A 20,610-nucleotide genomic window follows, 5' to 3' on the forward strand; every position below is an offset into this window, starting at 1 on the left:
AAAAGGGTTTTCTATCCCCTAGAATTTGAGTGACAGATGGTTGTAAGCCACCATGTGGGTGCTGGGAACTGGATGTGGATCCTCTGGAAGAGGAGTAAGTACTCATAACTGCTGAGCCATCTCTCTAGTTCCAAATGCTGTCTTTTAAATTTTAGGGTCTTTTGAAGCTAGGGGTGGAAGCATGTGTGTGCAGTCCCAGCCCTGGAGGCTGAGCCAGGAGAACCAGAAGTTCATAGTCATCCTCAGCTACAAAAAGACAAGGAAACTCACCTTTATGACATTCCTTCTATGTGTGAAAATGTGTGTGCACACATACATTATCCACACATGGAGTTCAGAGGACAATTTTCAGGAGGTGGTTCTCTCCTTCCAACTTCGCCCCCAGGGATCCGACTCAGGTCCTCAGGCCTTGCAGCCAGAACCTCTCCTCCCTGAAGCCGTCTTGCCAGCCAGAAACTCATTTTCTAGTGTGACATTTTGTTTTGCTTTTGGCTTTGGTTTTTCAAGACAGGCTTTCTCTGTACAACAGCCCTGGCTGTCCTGGAACTCACTTTGTAGACCAGGCTGGCCTTGAACTCAGAGATCTGATTTCCTCTGCCTCCTGAGTGCTGGGACTAAGGGCATGTACCACCATGCCTGGTAAGTTTTTGTTTATTTATTTATTTATTTATTTATTTATTTGGTCTTTTGAGACAGGGTCATTTGTAACCCAAGCTGGTCTCCACCTCAATACATAACTTTTTTTTGCTTGTTTATTTTTGCCGTTCTGGGGTGCAAGCCTGGCGCCTCGCACTTATTAGGCAGGTGTTCTCCCACTGAACTAGATCTACAGCTCTCGGCCTTTTGAGACAAAGTCTTGCCATGTGGTCCAGCCGACTTCAGACTTGCAATCCTTCTTGCTGCCTTTGTTTACTCACCATGGCCAGCTTTATAGTGACTGTAATTCTGACAACCTCGTTCAACATTGTTATTAACAATTTCTGCTCTGTTACTAATTCGTGGAAAGGAAAACTTCAGTTTGTCAGATTCAATAAGTATCCCTAGGACAGAAATGCTTTTGAAGCTGGATGTGGTGGCACATGCCTTTTATCTCAGCACTTGGGAGGCAGAGGCAGACAGATCTCTGTGAGTTTGAGGCCAGCCTGGTCTACAGAGTGAGTTCCAGGACAGCCAGGGCTACATAGTAAGACCTGTATTTAAAAAAGAAAAATGCTTTTGGTACAATGTGGAATATTCCTTCCTTTACACTATGTGAATATATGTCACTGTGATTGGTTTAATAAAGAAGCTGACTGGCCAATAGCTGAACAGGATAAGGTTAGGTGGGAGAGCCAAACTCAGAATACTGGGGGAAGAAGGGCAGAGTCTGGAGTCACCAGCAGAAACAGAGAGAAGCAAGATGGGCATGCTGTACTGAGAAAAGGTACCAAGCCACATGGCAAAACATAGATAAGGAATATGGGTTAATTTAAATGTAAGAGTTAGCTAGTAACAAGCCTGAGCTATTGGCAGAGCATTTGTAATTAATGTAAGTGTCAGTGTGTTTATTTGGGAGCTGCTGGTGGGACAGAAACTTCTGCCTACAGTACAATACTTGGCTCCCACTCTGATACCTGCCTTCGCTTGGCTTTGGCTCTCTGAGCAACTCTTAGAGCTGCTGAGTTTTTCTGCCTTCCAAACACCATTATAAAACCACTATACCATGGTATTAACCTCTACTCTCCTTTTTCTCTTGTTAAATGGGAATAATTATTCTCACTTTGCATAAATTGGAATGTGAGAGATCTTTTAAAAATGGGATGTGGCCGGGCGTTGGTGGCGCACGCCTTTAATCCCAGCACTCGGGAGGCGGAGGCAGGCGGATCTCTGTGAGTTCGAGGCCAGCCTGGGCTACCAAGTGAGCTCCAGGAAAGGCGCAAAGCTACACAGAGAAACCCTGTCTTGAAAAACCAAAAAAAAAAAAAAAAAAAAAAAAAAATGGGATGTGTTATTACAAAAGCCTGTGATGGACCGTGGTAATAAAAGTTGTGGTTTTTGAGTGGTCAGGATTTATATTAACCTCAGCACTAGAGATATTGAGCCACCCTACAAGTAACTTGAACTAAACCACTTACTCTTAGCCCAGAAAGGCAATCTATCAAGTTCTGCTCCTCATCAGTGTGTTTGGAAGACTAGTCCTCGGTACACGTTGAACGGCTCTTATGGGGAAAGAGATGATTTGATCTCGGACACCTTGGAAAAAGAGTCGTTTCTATGTGAGTAACCCTCCAGCCTTCCTACCTCCACCAGAACCTTACTGCCTTGAGAACTCCGGAGCCTAAGAGAAGGTGACCACACGTGGGAGAAGCCAAGCAGCCAACCCAGGCTCCTGGGGTTTTGTTTGTTTCTTTTGAGTTTTGGTTTATTTATTTTGTTTTGGTTTTTTGAAGGGGGTGTTGTTTGGCTATTTATTTTTCATGTATTTTATATTTGTGTGAGTGTGTGTGTGTGTGTGTGTGTGTGTGTGTGTGTGTGTGTGTGTGTAGACATACTGTGCAAACACAGCGTGCGTGTATGTAGAGGTTAAATTCGTAGGAGTTGATTCTCTCCTTCCATCATGTGTATTCTGGGAATCAAATCAGGTTATCAAGCCTTTACCTTCTGAGCCATCTCTCCAGCTCCAAAAATGTGCTTTAAATTGACTTGGATTATAGGTTTAAATTAAAATTCTGGATCTTTCTCCTCAATTTTTTTTGAAAATCTGTAAGACCCTCATGAAGAGAACACATTTTTCACATTGAGTTGCTGTTGTTGAGTGTAACTGTTTAAGGCACTTTGCTTAAGAGTAGGGAAAAGCTTACTGACTTATTTACTTATTTATTTATTCATTATTTTTTCTCCAATATCAGGCGTGTAACTAGGTTCTTGGTAAGAAATTGAGTGCACCAGCTGTTAAAGAAACAGTCCAGCTGTTACAGCAAAAACACATTGCTTGTTGCCTGGAGTTGAGGAATAGCTTTGATCTTTGAAAAAATTTGGACGTCTCTGGATTTCTGAGCAAACTTGGGTTACTCTGTCATTTCTTATTTCCTTCTTTCTGTTTAACATCTTGACTTCCTGGTGTTTTGGGCTTCACTGTCACTTCTGAAATAGGCATTTGGGGGAATTCCGTTGCCGATACCAACTTTGGTGGAGGCATCAATGACTACATTTTTAGTGTGTTGTGGAATCGTTTGAGGGAAAGCAGTCCAGGTACAAGTAACAAGCCACTGACCGACTGCTTCAGGACATCGCTCTTGGCCCTTGCTGCCAGGTGAAGACAATCAGGGTGAGCTTGGGGATGATCCTGGGACACAGCTTTGTCACAGCTTGCATGAACTGTTTTTTTCCATGACTCAGTAGCTTTCCTAGAATGTCTTCAGTAGATTAGCTCCTGGGAAAGCTTAACCAATTGTACAATATCATCCCTTTAAAAGGAAGTTTCCAATTGTTTTGAAATTTTAATATAACTACAGTATTTCCCCCTTCCTTTTCCTTCTTCCAAACTGCACCTCCTTGCTCTCTCCAATTCATCGCCTCTTCTTCCCCCTTAATTTTTGTTGCATACATATATGTATACACATATATATTTCTAAATACACACACACAACCCATTCAGTCTGTATAATGTTACTTGTATGTATTTATTCAGGGCTAAAATTAATTTTCAATGGAGTTAATTCCTTGTATATGATAATGATTTTATATATTTTTTATATATTTACATTCTTTTGTTTTTTTTTCTCCTTGTGCTTGTGATTTCTATGCACTTCCTTATGTGATTTAATGCATTTATAAATAAATCTAGGACCTAAAAATGAGAGTAACATTCAAAAAAAAAAAAAAAAGAGTAGGGAAAAGCAATCCCAGCTAACTTAAACGAAAGCCATGTTATACATTTTAATTAAAATACAGTTTTATCACTTCCCCTTCCCTTTCTCCCCTCCAGCTCCTCCCAAGTCCCCGCCTTCATTCCCTCCCATGTTCCCACTCTCACATGAATAGCCTCGTGTTCTTTCATTATTGTTACATTTATAGATGAATATGTAGTTACACATAAGTATAAATACAACCATGTATGCATAAGCCTACAGGGTCCTTTTTTATTGTTTGTGTGTATATGGTTTCAGGGCTAACCCCTTTGTATTGGGCAACCAATTAGGGGGCTCATGGAGTCTAATTTCCCCTCTCTTTGCCTTAGTTCTTTGTCTAGGGGTGAAATTTCCTGCTTCCGACAGCGCTAGCAGTCTATTGATGTCGCCATTGTTCAGATCTTGTTTACGCAGCCGTTTCTATGAGAGACTGTTTCCCAGCAGACATCCTGGTCCTCTGGCTCTTACAATCTTTCCGTCCTCTCTTCAGCAATGTTCCCTGGGCTGTTGCTGCAGGAGCTGAGATGCAGATGGATCCTTTGGGGATGGGCTCCCCACAATCCATTCATCTCTGCACTGTGTCCAGCTGTGTTTCCTGTGATGGTTTCCATTTGCTATAAAGATGGGAGGTCAAAAGTAATTTTTTGTAGGGAGCAGGTAACACCTCAAACCCAAGGGCTGGAATGCAGCTCAATGTATGCATCCACACAAATGTATCCAAGCCTCCATTCATTTCTGTTGCCTTTGCACCCTGCCCCTGCCTTGCCCCTGCTTCCAGCTCACGCCGCCATCATTGGCTCTCTAATTGACCTCCCAGTTTCTCTGGTTCCAATTACTTGCTCCCAATCTGTTTTGAGGATAGCAATGCCCTTTCTTAATATACAAATACAACTATATCCCTTTTTTATTTAAAACTTTTGACTGTCACAAATTCAAAAGCCACAGAATATAATGCTAATAATTTTCTGAACAAAAGTTTAAATTTGTTTCTAGGGATGGGTGTGACAGCACATGCCTGTAATACCAGCATTTGAGAGGCAGAGACATGAGAGAATTAAGAATTCAGACCAGTCTTGACTACATAGTGAGTGTGAGGTCAGGTTGACCCGTCCTATCTCAAAGAACAAAAACACTTCTATTTAGAAATAAATGAAACTGAAAGAAACTAGAACCACAGATGTTTACCTCTTGAATTCACAGAGATCCTCCTACCTCTGCCACCACCCAGCAAAAAGGAAATCTTTTAAAAAAAGATTTATGTTGGGCATAGTGGGGGATACCTTAAGTCGCAGCATTTGGGAAGCAGAGGGAGTTGGAGGCCCCATCTCTACTAAGCTCTTTTAAAAGATACTCTTAGTATTACTTCTCATTAATATGCCATCATTATCTTAACTTCCTTTTTGGTGGCTATCTTGGTTACTTCTGCCTTTTTCATTATTTGAACACAATGTAATGAACATCTTTATATATATCTTGAAAAATTTTTGTGAGGCAAATTTTACACAAACACACACACACACACACACACACACACACACACACACACACACACACATTAGAGATCAAACTCAGGGTCTTGTGTATGGTAGGGAACAGCTATATCTCCGCCTTTTAACTTTTTGAGGCAGGGTCCTGCTGTGTAGCCTAGGCTGGTTTATAATCTCTGACTCTCCTGCTTTTATCTCCTGGGTACATTATGTATATGTATATAAGTTTTTCAAGACAGGGTTTCTCTGTGTAGCTTTGCACCTTTCCTGGAACTCACTCTGTAGCCCAGGCTGGCCTCAAACTCACAGAAAAGATTTTAAAAGATTTTATTTTTGCCGGGTGGTGGGGGTACACATCTTTAATCCCAGCACTTGGGAGGGAGAGCCAGGGGTAGATCTCTGAGTTCGAGGCCAGCCTGGTCTGCAGAGTGAGTTCCAGGACAGCCAGGGCTATACAGAGAAACTCTGTCTTGAAAAGCAAACAAACAAAAGATTTTATTTTTATTATGTTTTGTGTGTGTGTGTGTGTGTGTGTGTGTGTGTGTGTGTGTGTGTGTGTGCATGTGTGCATGAGTGCCCTTGAGACCAGAGTTGGATCCCCTAGAGCTGGAGTTACAGGAAGCTGTGAGCTCCCCAGTCCATTGATGCTGGAAACTGAACCCCAGTGCAGCAAGCATCCTTCTTTTTTAAAGATTTATTTATTTATTATGTATACAGTGTTCTGCATGTATGCCTACTCGCCAGTTATAGATACTTATGAGCCACCATGTGGTTGCTGGGAATTGAACTCAGGACCTCTGGAAGGGCAGTCAGTGCTCTTAACCTCTGAGCCATCTCTCCAGCCGCTGGCTTTCTCTTGTTTCCACTTTGCCATCTTTCAAGTGTGTGTTGTCTCACCCATTAATTACTGGGTCAAGGTTTATATAGAGATCCGGGGCCCAGTGTGAGGATGAAAAGTAAAAGGAGATGGGAGACAGTGGGCAAAAAGAAACCAATGGTGATGATTCCTTCTTCCTTTCTAGGGCCCACCTGTTTACCTTCCACTGGGCACGCGCAGATAGACGCTGTGGGCAAAGGTAGCGAGCTTCAGATAAGTATGGCGTGGACCTCAAATTCAACTTGTCAACTGCGTCACTGTAGTTTTCTTTTTCTCCTTTCTTTCTTTCTTTCTTTCTTTCTTTCTTTCTTTCTTTCTTTCTTTCTTTCTTTCTTTCTTTCTTTCTTTCTTTCCTTCCTTCCTTCCTTCCTTCCTTCCTTCCTCTCTCTCTCTCTCTCTCTCTCTCTCTCTCTCTCTCTCTTTCTTTCTTTCTTTCTTTCTTTCTTGAGACAGGGTTTCTCTGTATAGCCCTGGCTGTCCTGGAACTCACTTTGTAGACCAGGCTGGCTTCAAACTCAGAGATCCACCTGCCTCTGCCTCCCAAGTGCTGGGATTAAAGGTGTGGCCACCACTGTCTGGCTACTATAGTTTTTTTTTTTTTTTTAAGATTTATTTATTATGTATACAGTGTTCTGCCTGCATGTATGCCTGCACACCAGAAGAGGGCACCAGATCTCATTATAGATGGTTGTGAGTCACCATGTGGGTGGCTGGGAATTTAACTCGGGACCTCTGAAAGAGTAGTCAATATTCTTAACCTCTGAGCCATCTCTTCAGCCTTGACTATAGTTTCTTTTTAATGTGTGTGTTTGCATGGTATATGCTTATATGTGTTTGTGGGTGCATGTACATGTTTAGAGGTCAGGGGTCAATGCTGTATGTCTTTATCCCTTCCAACCTTATTTTTTGAGACAAGGTCCCTCTTATTGTACCTGGAACTCATTGATTTGGCTACATTGTCTGGCCAGTGAACTCCAGGGATCTACCTTCCTCTGACCCGCCCCAAACAGGGATTACAGATGTGCACCTCTATGCCTGTTTCTTACATGGGTTCTGAGCATCTGAATTCATGGCCTTGTCCTTGCACAGCAAACAGTTTACCAACTGGTCATTGGGAATTGCCAGTTATTGGGAATCCCCAGCACTTGGGAATTCTTTTATCATTTTTTCTTTCCTTTCTTCTTCTCTCTGTTTCTTTCTTACTGTCTGTCTTTTTTTTAAAAGAAGTTGTGTGTGTGTGTGTGTGTGTGTGTGTGTGTGTGTGTAGGCTGGAGAACAACATGACATCCTCAGATGCTGTCAACATGCCTTGGTCACCATGCCCCACATTTTTGCCTGTGTCCTGGAGACTGAATTTAGATCTGCGCTTCTTTCTCTGTAGTTAGTGAAGTTTTTGTGCTTTCCCCATAATGCTGATAGAAGAATTCAAAGTCCTCTCTTGTCACCTGAACAAGCACAAAATAATAAGGCATTTTATGTATTATATTACGAATTATGTAGCCCACTGTTGAGAGATCTTAGACCCATTAACTTGATTTAAAAAAAAATTTAGATTTGCAGAATTTTAACTTAATAGTCTGTAATTTTATCTGTTACCTTAGTCTATTTTTTAACCTTTTTATTGGTTGGGGGTGTGGCACAATAGCATCTCGCTATATATTCCTAATTAGCCTGGAACTCTGTGTAGACCAGGCTGGCCTTAAACTCACAGAAGTCTATCTGCCTGCCTCTGCCTCCTAAGAGCTGGGATTAAAGCTGTGCACTGCCTGCCACACACAGATTGCGAATGTCTTAATACACTGTTTAAAATTACCCCGCTACTACAGAAGAGCAGCAAGGCCGTCAACGTGAAAAGGAAGTTGTTCAGGTATTTCCTTTTCCTTTGGGCAGATCCGCTTATGCTGAGTTCACCACTCCTTAGGAGCAGACAGCTTCTTTATGACGAGCTAGACGAAGTGAACCCGCGTCTTCGAGAACCCCGGGAGCTCTTCTCCTTCTTCTCCAGTCGGGGGCCACTGCAGGCTCCAAAATGGCCGATAGAGTGTGAGGTCATCAAGGAAAACATTCACCATATTGGTAATACGACGTGCGTGCGTGCGTGCGTGCGTGCGTGTGTGCGTGTGTGTGCGCGCGCATGCGGAGTGTGCGTGTAGTCCTGGTATTTTATCTTACTTTATTAACCAACTGTAACTCCAATACCAGTAACACCATCTTCTGCTTTCCATGGGCACCTGCACACCCTTGGCACACATTCACATACACACACACAGGGGCAAATCGCAACCATTTATATTGACCTTTCTGGCATATTTTAAGTTTTCTATTTACAATTTATGATTTGGGGGGAAAGAGAGATTGTTAACCAAACAAACCCGATCAACTGAGTTTGAACCCCAGAATCTTTGTAAAAAGTTCGATATTTGTAATTGTACATTTGTAATCCCAGCACTCTTAGGAGGAGATGGAGACAGAATTGTTTGAAAGCTTGAGGTCCAGCTAGCCTTGAATACATAGTCCAAGAGAAGAAACCAGGGACATCGCCTTAAACAGGCAGGAAATGAGACAAACTCCTGAAAGCTCGCCTCAGAGCTCGCTCTCTCTCTCTCTCTCTCTCTCTCTCTCTCTCTCTCTCTCTCTCTCTCTCTCTCACACACACACACACACACACACACACACACACACACACACACACACTTTAAATCAAATTTATGATTTTACTGTATCAGTATCAAGCACCGTGGTCACACTCAGGACCCCATGCATCTAGGCACATGCTGCTTGCTCAGCATCTGCCCATAGCCATTATGGAAAGAAGTGTGACAATTTAGAAGCAGGCTGGAAGTTTGGAATGAGAATTAGGTTGGGTTGAGCAACAGTCATCATTTTAGTAGTTACAATTGTATGTTAATTTTGATTGTGCCCCATATATCGTCTCCTATTCTGTACTTTTGAAAATATCTTCTTTCAGAGTGGGTTCCACCTGAACCAGAATATTTCTACCAGCCTACAGGGGATGAAAAGGAACCAGAGATTGTGGGAGAAGAGCAAGGCACAGTCGTTTACCAGTTAGATTCAGGTATTGTAAGTTACTTACAATAAACTTAGTGTGCACAATTAACGTGATTTTAATTTTTAAAAATGCATTTCTGTGTCTGTGTGTTCATAGGCACACGTGCCATGGTGCCAGTGTGGAGGTCCGAGCACAGCCTAAGTCAGTTCTCTTGACCCTTCATGTGGGTTCCCAGGGGGGAACTCGCGTCACCAGGACAACGCAGCAAGCTCCTTTGCCCTCTGAGCAGTCTTGCCAGCCCTAAAAATGATTTTATAGCTTTTCTTTTTTAGAACAATTATTTTTGCATGAATAAAGGTATATTGTGTGGGAAAAGGCACACCACGGTGCAAACAGACAGAGGTCAGAGGTCAAGTTCTGAAAGCCACTCTTGTCCTCCTGAGGGTTTGAACTCGGGTTGTCAGGCTTGATGGCAAGTTCCTTTACTTTTGCTCTTTGAACCATCTCACTGGCCCTAAGAGTGACTTTAAAAATTGACACCTTAATGATAAGTATCTATCTTGGCCTGTATGGAAACCTTGATAGTCATGACTCATCAGCTGTACATTTTCAATAGTTCATTTATTTACTTGTTTGTTTGTTTCCACACGGGTTTCTCTGTGTATCCCTGGCTGTCCTGGAACTCCCTCTGTAGACCAGGCTGGCCTCGAACTCACAGAGATCTGCCTGCCTCTGCACCCCACCCCCCAACACTCTTCCCCTGCCAAGTGCTGGGATTAAAGGCCTCTTCCATTACTGCCTGGCTTCAATAATTCCTCTTTAAATGATGGTACATTTTTCTCCTTCCTTTTCTCTTTCACTTATTTGTTTATTCATTTTTGAGACGGGGTCCTTCCACGTAGCCCTGGCTGGCCTGAAACTCAATATTGTAGACCAGTCTAGTCTTGAGCTCATTGAGACCCAACTATCTGCCTCTGCCACCCGAGTGCTGGGGTTATAGGTGTGTGCCACCATACCTGGCACGTTGGTCTGTTTTAACGAATGTTACTGTGCTACAGAAGTTAGACCACCTTAAATGTAACTTTGAAATATTAAACAGAAGAATGAAATTTCCGTATTAACGGCATCTCTTTGCTGCACTGTACGTTGCAGTTCCATGAAGAAGCTGCGGCCTCGCAGCTTTCAGTTGCGCTGTGCTTACGCACCCTTGGTTTTATTTCTGCTCCTGCCTCCTCTGTGCTTATGTTCTTCTCCTGATGGCGTCTTTTCATGCGTATTTCCCCTGTTACAGTTTATGCTCCAGCTGTTATCCAAACTCTACAGTGACAAGATTGCATATGGGAGCAAAAGTTGTCAGAAGGACCAGTTATGAAAGTCAGTTCCCTGAGGCTGGGAGTGGTGGTGCGCACTTTTAATCCCAGCACTCAGGAAGCAGAGGCAAGCAGATCATTGTGAGTTCAAGGCCAGCCAGGGCTACATACACACATACATACATGCATATATATGATTAGATGATATATATATGCATATATCCTTGAGGATACATCATCAAAGAGATGGCTCAGAAGTAAGAGCACTTGCTGCTCTTCCAGAAGACCTGAGTTTGGCTGCCATCATCCACAGTGGGTGGCTCGAAACCTCCTTTAAATCCAGCTCCAGAGAATCGAACGCCCTCCTCTGGTCTCCATGGGAACTTACATGCACATGTATCATGCACATGTATCATGCACATACAAATGAATAAAAAATAAATTTAAAAGAAGTCAGATTCCCCTTATCTCAAGATATAGAAGAAAGGAATATAGAGAAGTGATTTACTAAGTACAGAATCTCTGTTTTGTGTAATGGAAAAACCCTACAAATGGACAGTAGTATCAGGACATAATATCATGAATGTAATAAAATCAATATAACTAATGTAATTAATGAATATCATAAATATAATTATTGAATGAATACTGTGAATGTTATCTATGAATACCACATACGTAATTAATGTCATGAGTGTAATAAAATTAATTAATTAAGAAAAAAGTCAGATTCCTTACAAACACTGCTGTTTGGTTGATGCTCCAGGGTCAACATATTTGATAACAGTATCTTGGCTTGGTGCGTTAACATCTGAAATATATAATGAATATTATAACATTTATATAAATATAATGAAAGTATAGTAAAAATTGCTTACCATTATGACAATCTGCATAAGAAATTCAGAATCTTATGAAGTATATTATATATATTTAAAAATTGCTTAAATTACAAAGTCATTGACAAATAAGTGAGAAAATAAATTTTTAAGCTGATAAAGTAGGTTCTTTAGGACACAATCCTAACAATGCTGTGGGACAAAGAGAAATCTTGGAATCTATGAAGATCTGAGTACCTTTTCAGTAGGAACTGCAAAACTGGAGGATGCTGGCCTGGGAACAGAGCTCAGCTGGGAAAGTGCTTGCTCAGCAGTCCCCAGACCCTGGGCTCCGTCGCAGCACCAGAGTCGACAGCACAGAGGAGGCAGAAGCAGGGGTCAGAAGCCCAAGCATCTCCTCCGCTGTGTGGAGGTCCAAGGCAGCCTGAACACACGAGACCCTGGCTCAAAAAGACAACAAAAGAAAACTGAGAGGTCGGGCTTCGTGTGGCACAAGCCTTTAATACCAACAGGGGCAGAGCAGGCAGATCTCTGTGAGTTGAGGCCAGCCACTTCCTGGCCAGCCACAGCTACACAGAGAGACTCTGTCTCAAAAGAATTTTTTTTTTAAAAAAAATTGATGATGGAATACTCTTAACTGAATTAATGATGTAATACTCTCATGGAGTTTGTCAGCAAAGCCATGAAAAATTCTTGAACAATTTATTATTATTCTAAGAATTCAGAAGGGGTTTTTTTGTTGTTGTTTTTTGTTTTTCGTTTCTTTCTTTCTTTCTTTCTTTCTTTCTTTCTTTCTTTTTTACTTTTTTCTTTTTTTCTTTTTGTTTGTTTGTTTGTTTGTTTTTTGTTTTTTGAGACAGGATTTCTCTGTGTAGCTTTGGAGCCTTTCTGGGATCTTGCTCTGTAGACCAAGCTGGCCTCGAACTCACAGAGATCTATCTGCCTCTGCCTCCCATGTGCTGGGATTAAAGGCGTGTGCCACCACCGCCACTCAGCTTGATGTTTTGTTTTTAAAAGTTACATTTATTTATTTGGGGGGAGGGCATGTACCACAGCACATGTTTAGAGATCAGAGAACAGCCTGTAAGAACTGGTACTCTGCTTTCACCATGCGGATCCTTGGGACCAAACTCCAGTCATCAGGCTCGGTGGCAAGCATCCCTATCCACTGAGCATCTCGATGGCTGACCCCAATGTTCTGAAGTGTCACTTCCTGCCATAGCTTTGTTTTATACTTTAAAAAAGTTAATGGATAGTGCTCAAGCATTCTTTTAAAGGGTTTTTAGTTTTAATTATGTCTATCTGTGTGTAGGTATGTGTCTGTGTGTATGTGAGTGGCATGTTAGAGACCAGAAGAGGTTGCTGGATCCCCTGGAACTAGAGTTGCAGGCAGTTATGTGCTCCTCAGCTGGGCACTTGGGAGCCAAACTCCCATCTTCTACCAGAGCAGCCCCCTAGCTTTGTTTTAAGGATAAAATGCTCACCATAACCTTTATTTTTACTAATTCCTGACATTTTGATTCTCCTCTAGGCAAACTTACCCATGCCAATTCTTCTCAAACTTCTTTCTTCATTTTATTCTGGAAGAATATTCCAAAACATTGTGTGCGATATACTTTATTTTCCATTACCTTTTTAAAAATTGATAGGTCCTACTGGATGTTTTATGGAATAAGATTGCATGCGGACATTTTCAAATCCCCTTTAGGAAGCAGCCAGAACACCACTGTTTTTAATTTCGTCCCATTTCATCCACAGGATGTCAGGGTTGGTGGTTTGGGTTTTGACGTTTGGATATAATTTTGCTGTATGGCCTGGCAGTTCTTCTACCTTCTCCTCCTCCAGAGTTCAGTTTTTATCAACATCCTTTAAAACCAGGGCTTAGATGGAAACCAGCAGGGTGTGCAATGCCAAGGGAAGCCCTGAAGCCGAAGGATGTGCTCTAAACCATTTAAAGGACTTCAGACTGCCAGGGCGGCAGTGGTGCACACCTTTAATCCCAGCACTCAGGAGGCAGAGGCAGGCGGATCTCTGTGAGTTTGAGGCCAGCCTGGACTACAAAACAAGTTCCAGGACTGCCAGGGCTGTTGCACAGAGAAACCCTGTCTTGAAAAACAAACAAACAACAACAAAAATTAAAATAATAAATAAATAAATAAATAAATAAATAAATAAATAAATAAATAACTTCAGAGTGATGCACTGTTGAAAATTAAGGGCCTCTGCTAGAGATGGAGTTTAATTGGTAGAACACTGACCTGGCAGAGTGAGGCCCTGTATTCAAGCACCACTACTATATGCAAAAACATCTAACATCAATAAAATCGAGGGTCCCGGTAAGGACAACAAACAATCCATTGAATATTTCTATGGTTAGTAGGGCTCAGGAAAGACTTGCTGAATGAGTGAATTCTGAGTGGGACGTAGCCTAACGGTGTCTTTCTCACCTGCAGTGCCCACAGAAGGCGCCTACTTCACCAGCTCCAGAATAGGAGGCAAACGAGGAATTATCAAGGAACTTGCTGTTACGTTGCAAGGGCCAGAAGATAATACTCTACTGTTTGAATCCAGGTTTGAGAGTGGGAATCTGCAGAAAGCTGTCAGAGTGTGAGTAACAGTTTCCCAAAGGAAACATGCGGACTGGAGTGGCTGAGGGGTGTCTTTAGGAACGATTTCAGGAATTTGGAATGTTTGCAAAAGAGAGGTGGTAGAAAACTTATTAAGGGGACGAAAAAGAATGGAATAATTATGACTAATTTTTCCCCAGAATAAAACACAAAATTATTTCTTCGGCTTACAAAACAAAAAAGAGCTCACTTAAAAGTTGCATCAGTGTTGCCGGGCAGTGGTGGCGCACGCCTTTAATCCCAGCACTTGGGAGGCAGAGCCAGGTGGATCTCTGTGAGTTCGAGGCCAGCCTGGTCTCCAAAGCGAGTTCCAGGAAAGGCGCAAAGCTACACAGAGAAACCCTGTCTCAAAAAAACAAAAAAAAAACAAAAACAAAAACAAAAAAAAAACAAAAAAAAAAAGTTGCATCAGTGGGCCAGCAAGATGGCTCCGTGGGTAAAGTCACTTGCCTCTCATGCCTGACAACCTGAGTTCAATCCCTGGACCCCACGGAAAGGTGGAAGTAGAGAGCCAGCTCCACAAAGTTGGCCTGTGGCCTCCAGACAGATGCCACGGCACACACATGCTCATACACACAGCCAGCAATAAGGATATGTAAAACTTTAACTTTTGTTTTGTTTTGGTTTTTGAGCCAGGGTTTCTCTGTGTAGCTTTGGTGCCTTTCCTGGATCTCACTCTGTAGACCAGGCTGGCCTCGAACTCACAGAGATCCGCCTGGCTGTGCCTCCCGAGTGCTGGGATTAAAGGCGTGCGCCACCACTGCCTGGCAAATTTTAACATTTTTATTAGTAAAAAATACATGCAACAGACAAAGTCCTGTATGTAAGAAATATTAGCAGTTTGGTATACATGTCCAAATGCACATGTGTAATACATACAAATTACATGTGTAAGTATAAATATCTAAACATATGCACCTCCTTTTGTTTGTGAAAGCTGGGCACAGTGGCATGTGCTTGTTTGTAATCACACCTACTCAAGTTTCGGAAGGAGGAGGAGTTTTGCTTAAGCATAGACGTTCAGGTGGTTCTCTGTGAGATCGAGGCTGGCCTGGTCTACCTAGTGAGTTCCAGGGCTAGAGAGAGAGACCCTGTCCCAAAACAAACAAAAACTGATTGAATCCAGGGGCTGGAGCGATGGCGATGGCGTTTTCACAATGTGACTTCATCTGTAAGATGGATAGCTAGCAGGCAGCCGAGAGAGGGCGCTGGTCAGTGTGCAGTGATTAGAAACCGCTAGGAGTCGCTCCAGAAAGATACCAAGAAGTTAACAGAACCTCCAAACGTCCCATGCAAGAGTAAATTTGTTTGGCTTTTTGAAACAAGGTTTCCCTAACTTCAAAAAGCCTAGATCACTCAGACTAGCCTTGAATTCACTGTATAGTCCAGGCTGGCTTGGAAATGATGATCCTCCCACCACACCCAGCTCACAGAGAGATGGGAGACTCTTCCTTCTCCGTCCCAAAGTTTCCTTCCGCAGGTTCCACCAGTTTATTGTGTGATTTGGAGAGGTGGGTAAACTAGAGAAGACGCATTTGCTGTAGAGGCAGTTGTGGTCGACCCGTTTATACCCGGAGAAAACCATCCTTTCCCATGCTGGCCTTGAGGGGGAGGGGGATGAGGTTGTAGAGATGCTCTTTCCCTCTTCTTCTCATTGTAGAGGTGCCTATGAGTATGAGCTCACCTTGCGGACCGACCTCTACACGGACAAACACACCCAGTGGTTCTACTTTAGAGTTCAGAATACCAGGAAGGAGGTCACCTACCGCTTCACCATTGTCAACTTGCTGAAGCCCAAGAGCCTGTACGCGGTGGGGATGAAACCTCTGATGTACTCTCAGCTGGACGCCACCACCTACAACGTCGGCTGGAGGAGAGAAGGACGCGAGATCAAGTACTACAAGAACAGCGCGGATGACGGGCAGCAGCCTCTGTTCTGCCTGACCTGGACCGTCCAGTTTCCCCACGACCAGGACACTTGCTTCTTCGCACACTTTTACCCGTACACTTACACCGACTTGCAATGCTACCTCTTGTCCATAGCAAACAACCCCATCCAGTCTCAGTTCTGCAAGCCCCGAGCTTTGTGCCGGAGTCTGGCAGGGAACACCGTCTACTTGCTCACCATCACCAACCCATCCAGGACCCCTCAAGAGGCAGCCGCGAAGAAAGCCGTGGTGCTGAGTGCCAGGGTCCACCCTGGAGAAAGCAATGGCTCCTGGATCATGAGAGGCTTTTTGGACTTCATCCTTAGCAACTCCCCAGATGCCCAGCTCCTCAGGGACATCTTTGTCTTCAAGGTGATTCCCATGCTAAATCCAGACGGCGTGATTGTGGGGAATTACCGGTGTTCCCTGGCTGGAAGGGACTTGAACAGACATTATAAAACCGTTCTTAAGGACTCTTTCCCTTGCATTTGGTACACCAAGAATATGATCAAAAGGTGAGACCTCTTTGTTGATAATTCTGTGAATGCTGTGGACCTTAATGCCAGATACTCCTCTCTAGGAGGAGGAAGGTCTCATCTCTTGTTTTAGGAGTCTGGTATGGCCTTGGAGAGTCTTGGACTATGGGTTAATCTTCAGATCTTTAAAAGAAAATGAGGCCTGTATCAACATATCTGAATGAGACTCCCTCTCAGCAGGGGCTCCCTCTCCGACCCTGGATAGCCACCTTAGCTTTAGGAATGCAATCTAACGGTTTTTTAACAAGGCAGAGGGAATTGGGGAGAAGGGAAAGGCCCGTCAGAGCCACGTGCTCAAATGGGCTAATCCTTTCAATATCAGCCATTTCTCTTGCCCCTCATTCCTGTGGAACTGAACTTAAGGCTTAACACACGCTAGGCAAGCACTCATCACTGAGCTGTATTCTCAGTTTCATCTTACTTTTGAGACAGAGTCTCTCACTGAACCTAGAGCTTCGTGCTTCGGTTGGACTGGCTGGCTATCAAGCCCCCGTCTGTGTATCTCTCCAACCATCCTGTCCATGTCAAGGTTTTAGACACTCACCACCACGCTCAGCGTTTATATGGGAACCGGACTCAGGGCCTCGAGCTTGCCTAACAAGCACTTTGCCAAGCGAGCCATGTCCCCAGCCCAGTTACTTCATGTTCGTTTTTGGTGAAGGGTCTGGCATGGAATTCACTCTGTTGACCAGACTGGCCTCACACCAGAGGTTTACCTCCTTCTGTTGGGATTAAAGGCTTGTGCCATCATGCTGGGCTCAGCTCTTTCTTTTTTTTTTTTCTTTTTTCTTTTTTGTTTTTGTTTTTTGTTTCTTTGTGTGTGTTTTTTTTTTGTTTTTTTTTTTTTTTGTTTTGTTTTTTGTTTTTGTCTTTTGAGACAGGGTTTCTCTCTGTAGCCCTGGCTGTCCTGGAACTCACTCTGCAGACCAAGCTGGCCTTGAACTCACATAGCTCCACCTGCCTCAGCCTCCTGAGTGCTGGAATAAAAGGTGTGCTCTACCATGCCCAGCCATTTTTTTCATTTTTAAGTCAAACAATTGGATGGAAAAGGTCAGGGGAATTTTACTATTCTTCTAAAGCTGTAATCATAATGAAGCTAAGAGTGCTTAAGATACTACGATCAGTACTTTACACATTGGCCCTTTTTTTTTTTTTTTTGGTTTTTCGAGACAGGGTTTCTCTGTGTAGCTTTGCACCTTTCCTGGAACTCACTTTGGAGACCAGGCTGGCCTCGAACTCACAGATCTGCCTGCCTCTGCCTCCTGAGTGCTGAGATTAAAGGCGTGCGCCACCACCGCCCGGCTCACATTGGCCCTTTTAATCTCCCCATTAACCCTATGAGATTACAGATGGTCAATATCCACTGTTGCATGCAATAAGGAAACTGACTTCCAAAACTGTTTAAAAACTTCAAGAAGGACTCAGAGCTAGTAAGGAACAGGGTAGGTATTTGGATACAGGCCCTCTGACTCCAGGATCTGAGTCCCCTAATATCACCAAATGTTGCTTCTGATGAAGATAAAGTAATAAATTAGCCTGCGCTTTTCAAGCCTGTGTGAAAGCAGCTTGAAGCTATTGGATAATAGCACCCATCTTAAAAGAGCTTCCATTCCCCTGGAGGTGAACACGTAGCAGATAAGATATGAATGAGAGTGTTCCTAATCACACCTGTGTGAACAGCTATGCCAAGGGCCAGGCTGATTGGCGCATTTGGCCAACACGGGAGAGCTGGTTTTACTATTGACTGATCCTGTGACCATAGGTAGAGAAGTGATTTAATCTCTTACGAGTCTGGAAGTGCACTGCATCCTTTGTTTCTTCCTCACTAGACTTCTGGAAGAAAGAGAGGTTCTCTTGTACTGTGACTTCCACGGGCACAGTCGTAAGAACAATATCTTCCTGTATGGCTGTAACAGCAACAGTCGTAAACACTGGCTTCATGAGCGAGTCTTTCCTCTAATGTTAAGCAAAAATGCACCAGATAAGGTAAGCATGTGCCCTAAGTTTCTGACTGAGAACAAAGCCTGCTTCCTGGAGGAAGTGTCTTATTTGGCTCATGGTGTTTAGAGTTATTATCCTTAGTGTTCCCAGGAGCCTTGGTGTCAAGAATTAGAGTGTGGTTTAAGAATTGCTGGATCAGGGACTGGAGAGGTGGCTCAGTGGGCAGGAGCACTTGTTGCCCTGCAGAGGACCCAGTTCCCAGCACCCACATGGTGGCCCACCACCATCTGTAACTCCAATTCCAGGGGATCTGACGCCCTCTTCTGACCTCTGAGGGCACCAGGCACACACATGGTGCACATCCATCCATCCCTGCAAAACACCTATACACAGAAACATTTTAAATCTAAGAGAAGTATTTTGTTTGTTTGTTTGTTTTTGAAACAGGGTTTCTCTGTGTAGCCTTGGCTATCCTGGAACTCACTCTGTCGAGCAGGCTGGCCTTGAACTCACAGAGATCCCCCTGCCTCTGACTCCCAAGTACTGGGATTAAAGGCATGCAACACCATGCCCAGCTTTAAAAAAAGAGTTTTTCAAACAATTTTTTAAATGTTGCTGAATCGTCCAAGCGTGGTGGTACACACCGTTAATCCCAGCACCCTGGAGGCAGAAGCTGACAGATCTCTGTGCCTTTGAGGACAGACTACTCTGCATAGCAACTTCCAGGCCAGCCATGGCTACAAAGTAAGATCTGCCAAAAAGCAAAAAAGAGGTAAGGAATTTCTGGGTCCATGACTTGATAATGGATCAAGTATGGAATACCCATATAGTGGAGTGTTACTTGCAGTAACGTAAGTTTTAAATGCTGATAGGCTAGGACATAGATGCACTTGATCATGTTAAGTTAAATGAAAGAAGTCGGATGAAATACTATATGATTCCATTGCATTCGATGTTCAGAAAAGACGTCTCTGCTCTCCCCCCCACCATGTTGGGGATCAACCACTGGCTTGTTTGTGCTAACTATTGAGCAACATCGGCAGAAAGGCCAATCTACAGTTGTTTGTTTGTTTGTTTTCAGAACAGGGCAGCACATGTGTGGAGGTCAGAGAGCAACGGTCAGGAGTTGGTTCTCTCCTTCTACCATGTGGGTCCCAGGGAGAAAAATCAGGTCGTCAGACTTGGGGATAAAGGCCTCTACTCACTGATCCGTCTTGCCAGCCCGTGGCAAATCTATAAAGCCAGAAGTGGTTCAGGGATGGCAGAGTGGGGTGTGAGTGTGTAGATGTAACCAATCGTCTTATTAAAATAAGAAACACAGAGCCAATGTAAAAGAGAAAGCCGAGAGGTCAGAGCTCAGAGATAAAATCTTACCTCCTGCACTGCTCCTAGCTTCCCCGAGAGAGCTACTTCCTGTTTGTCTGTGTTTAAATAGTCTTTCTGTTCTGCCTTCTCATTGGTTCTAAACCCAACCACATGACTGCCTCATCACTGCCTGTAAGTACCGCCCTCCAGGTCTTAAAGGCATATGTCTCCAATACTGGCTGTATCCCTGAACACACAGAAATCTACCTAGCTCTTCTAACCATCACGCTCTTGCTATGGCTCTAATAGCTCTGACCCCATGGCAACTTTATTTATTAACATAAAATTAAAATCACATTTCAGTACAAATAAAATATCACCATATGAGTGAATAGGAGGGAGCTGCTGATGAGTATTGAGTATCTTCTTGTTTAAATTTCTCCACCAGGGGAGCTGGCATCAGCCCGGGACTTGTGAAGGTGGGCAGGTGCTTTAGCACCAGCTCCATCCCAAGTCTGTGGATTTCTTTCTGTGGCTTTGGAGATGTTCCATCCACACTCAGACTGTGGTGATGGCTGAACAGCTGTGTAGATGTGATAAACCACTGAATTATGTGCTGGAGTTTTTAATTCAGGGGTTGTGTGTGTGTTTGATTGTTGGAGACTGGCTGCCCCAAATTCTCTGTTTAGATGGGCAGCCGTCTTCCCGTCCTTGCCGCTCAAGCACCAGGATGACAGCGTGCATCACCATGCCTGACTGAGTTGCACATTGTTTATGTAACCGTGTAATTTAAATGAGTTAGTTTTTTCATGTGTAAATTATTTCAGTAAAAAATGATGTGTGTGTGTTCGCACGTGCAT

The 20,610-nt window shown here is 43.4% G+C and overlaps 1 protein-coding gene across 50 annotated transcripts in view; it reads left to right on the top strand.

Annotated features, from left to right (window-relative positions):
* Agbl2 (AGBL carboxypeptidase 2) overlaps positions 1-20,610 on the top strand; it is a 56,227-nt gene that overhangs the window by 4,357 nt on the left and 31,260 nt on the right. For 31 of the 50 annotated variants that reach the window (XM_076569866.1, XM_076569864.1, XM_076569877.1 and 28 more), the window contains exons 5-11: positions 2,121-2,255; positions 6,400-6,453; positions 8,145-8,330; positions 9,223-9,330; positions 13,867-14,020; positions 15,701-16,483; positions 18,334-18,490. In XM_076569866.1, coding sequence (XP_076425981.1) covers positions 2,121-2,255; positions 6,400-6,453; positions 8,145-8,330; positions 9,223-9,330; positions 13,867-14,020; positions 15,701-16,483; positions 18,334-18,490 — 1,577 coding nt within the window. The remainder of the gene's footprint in view (positions 1-2,120; positions 2,256-6,399; positions 6,454-8,144; positions 8,331-9,222; positions 9,331-13,866; positions 14,021-15,700; positions 16,484-18,333; positions 18,491-20,610) is intronic. The other 19 variants (XM_076569891.1, XM_076569887.1, XM_076569881.1 and 16 more) reach the window with 1 other exon arrangement.

This window comes from Peromyscus maniculatus, chromosome 4 (genome assembly GCF_049852395.1).
Source record: "Peromyscus maniculatus bairdii isolate BWxNUB_F1_BW_parent chromosome 4, HU_Pman_BW_mat_3.1, whole genome shotgun sequence".
NCBI classification, from domain to species: domain Eukaryota; kingdom Metazoa; phylum Chordata; class Mammalia; order Rodentia; family Cricetidae; genus Peromyscus; species Peromyscus maniculatus.